Here is a 2,570-nt window from a genome sequence, read left to right on the forward strand (position 1 = left end):
ACTTATCTTTCCGCAAACAATCTTGTAAAATCTGTATTGATCTTCTTTATCAATATATATTTTAAATTTGAAAATTGTGTTTGTATTCATCCCCCCCTTCTACAAACTGTTTAGTATTCTTGTAGACCCTTTTGGGACCAACAGACCCCAACCACGAGGCCTAAGGTCATGTTCACAATTTTTTTCCTTCAACATTTTATTGTTTTTGGGTTTTTTGCACCTTATTTTGATCACCCTTTTATTCGATAATGGAATTGATTTCAACTCGGTCTAATCCCATTTGTTTCAAATATTTGAACGTAAAATCTTGAAACATATCTTCAACGGGCTCTCTGATCTATGATGTACAGTTAGTGTAGATAGGATCGTATTTCTTTCTAGTCCTAATCATTTTAATTGCACCTTTCTCCTTGACTTAAGTTTTGGAATATTTTCATCTGGGGTTAGAACGACCTATGTTGTAACGAAGGAGAGAAGGTGAACTAGCTTCGTTCGGTCACTTTCTTGTGTTAGTTGCTTGTTAGGGTAGACAACATGAAACACCAATCATCTTATTAGGTTAACCAAAGAACAAGGAGAAAGGAAAGCACCTATATAAATAGCCTATGAACGGTTTGGTGTACTTTATTAATAATACGGAGGCTCCTTGATTTAGGTTTATACGACGAAGAAAGAAAAAATCACCAAAATTTAAAAATAAACAATAATAGGATGAATTTGCACAAATTTAGTAATAAAAAATCCATTAATTAAATTTAATCAAAATATTATATATCATAAAAAATGGAATCAATAAAAGAATCTTGCCAAATAAACGTACGGAGAAATTTCACTGTTACGTTTTTAGGCATAATTGAATGTAAAACTTAAAAGAGAGCAAATGACCAAAATGCCACGAAGAAGGCTACCCCACTAACAACGCAAGCCATGTCAAGCCGCCTCTCTCTCCTCTCCGTCTTCTCGTCTCTCTCTCTCCTCCTTTGAATATACTCTTTGTACCTATCTCTCTCCTCCTCTCCTCCGCCGCTGTGTTTCCTGCTCCGCCGCTGCGCCACCGCAAGTCCTTGTAAAATTACCATACTGTCCTTCCCATTCAAACACTTGCCATCCACGTCTTGTACCGTTAAACTCACCCCACTCACGTATACCTCCCCGCTGCCTTCTTTTACCCCACATGTCATTTCTATGTTGCACTTCACGTAGGTGGCGGTCACGACGGCGAAGGTCAACTCTATGTCGTCAGTCAACCAGTTCCGGTGGACGGAAACGGGTTTTATGCTGGATAGATTTACTGCCCGGTGTTGGATTGGGTCTATCAGGATCCAACTCAACGTCATGTGTTTTTCAAGATTCGATTGCATTACGTGATCGTCGCCGGAGAATTTTACGGCTGACGGGACGAGTTCCTTTGGTTCAAGAAGATCAATACGAAAGGGGGACGATCGGAACCAGTCGCTGTGTGTGATGTTCGTGGATTCAACTTTCGAAAACACAAGTTCGTCATGGTATCGCAGGTCAACGGCGGAGATGATTTGGGATGTTGGTGCAGACGGTGACGTGGTGGTGGTGGTGAGGCGGTGGGAGGGAAATGGGTAGGAGTCGGAGAAGAAGGAACGGTGGCCGGAGGGAAAGTTGGAGATGGCTTGGCGGACTAGAGGGTCATCGGTGGAGGGCCAATTGGCAGAGCAAATACCGGACCATAATTTGTCGTCGGAGCAAAGGGATTGTAGTTGCAAGGATACACATGCGGCGGCGGAGAGAGTTTGACCGTCGAGTCTGGTCAAGATGTGGGTTTTGATGATATCTTGATGGATATCAGCGATCGCCATGGATTTCTTGATCTGTTATTCTAAAATGGCGGAAGTGATGACTATGGGATTTCTTTTTGTTTCTAGAACGGATTTGTGAGAAGCCGTAAAATGTCGCATGGGGTATATATCCTTTCGTAAATTCAATAATTGCAATAAACACCCTTGTACTTTCACAAAGTTTCATTTTTGATCTTTGTAAAAACAATCTTATAGAATAAATATAACGACGTAATATTTCAGAAAGACGCATAAATCATAATCAATAGTTCGAGTTTTGTACTTTAGAAGTATTCATGTACTCATATACATGCATGATAACAGGGGCAGATCTAGCCCTTAAGAACTAAGAAAAAGACTTTCAGTCAAAAATGACTAACTTAAATTTTTTATTTTTATCCTCGTTTTATATGGTTTTCCCAGTTCCATATGGCCATTCGTTACCTCCCCCTAGTTCCATCCAACGTGCCCCCAGCCCATTAATTTTCTGGATCCATCACTGGATGATAAGTCAATATAAATTTGATTAGCCATTAAATGTTTTTTTACTGATAAAAATAAATCGATCGACTGATTCACTTAACATATAACAGAAATAATTAGATGTTCGTTCGTAATTTTTTAGAATATATTTCCAACGTTTTATTACCGAACGAAGCCTGCAAGTGTCAACGAGTAGAATAAAAAAGGAGTACTTTTATTAATTAAATGAAGAAGAAAATAAATATAAAAGTCAAAATTAGCAGCTGGAATAAGAATTCA

General features: G+C 39.0%; 1 protein-coding gene across 1 annotated transcript; it reads right to left on the reverse strand.

Annotated features, from left to right (window-relative positions):
* Window positions 1–769: 769 nt before the first annotated feature.
* Window positions 770–1,977, reverse strand: LOC112520259 (F-box protein At2g27310-like). The gene has a single exon (XM_025128556.1). The coding sequence runs from the start codon at window positions 1,827–1,829 to the stop codon at window positions 867–869; it is 963 nt and encodes a 320-aa protein (XP_024984324.1). The 5' UTR covers window positions 1,830–1,977; the 3' UTR covers window positions 770–866.
* Window positions 1,978–2,570: the final 593 nt, after the last annotated feature.

Source organism: Cynara cardunculus (assembly GCF_001531365.2).
Source record: "Cynara cardunculus var. scolymus isolate 2C chromosome LG 10, CcrdV1, whole genome shotgun sequence".
Taxonomy (NCBI): Eukaryota; Viridiplantae; Streptophyta; class Magnoliopsida; order Asterales; family Asteraceae; genus Cynara; species Cynara cardunculus.

Coding starts and splice junctions, on each gene's coding strand:
- LOC112520259 (XM_025128556.1), bottom strand. CDS start 1,829: ATGGCGATCGCTGATATCCATCAAGATATCATCAAAACCCACATCTTG.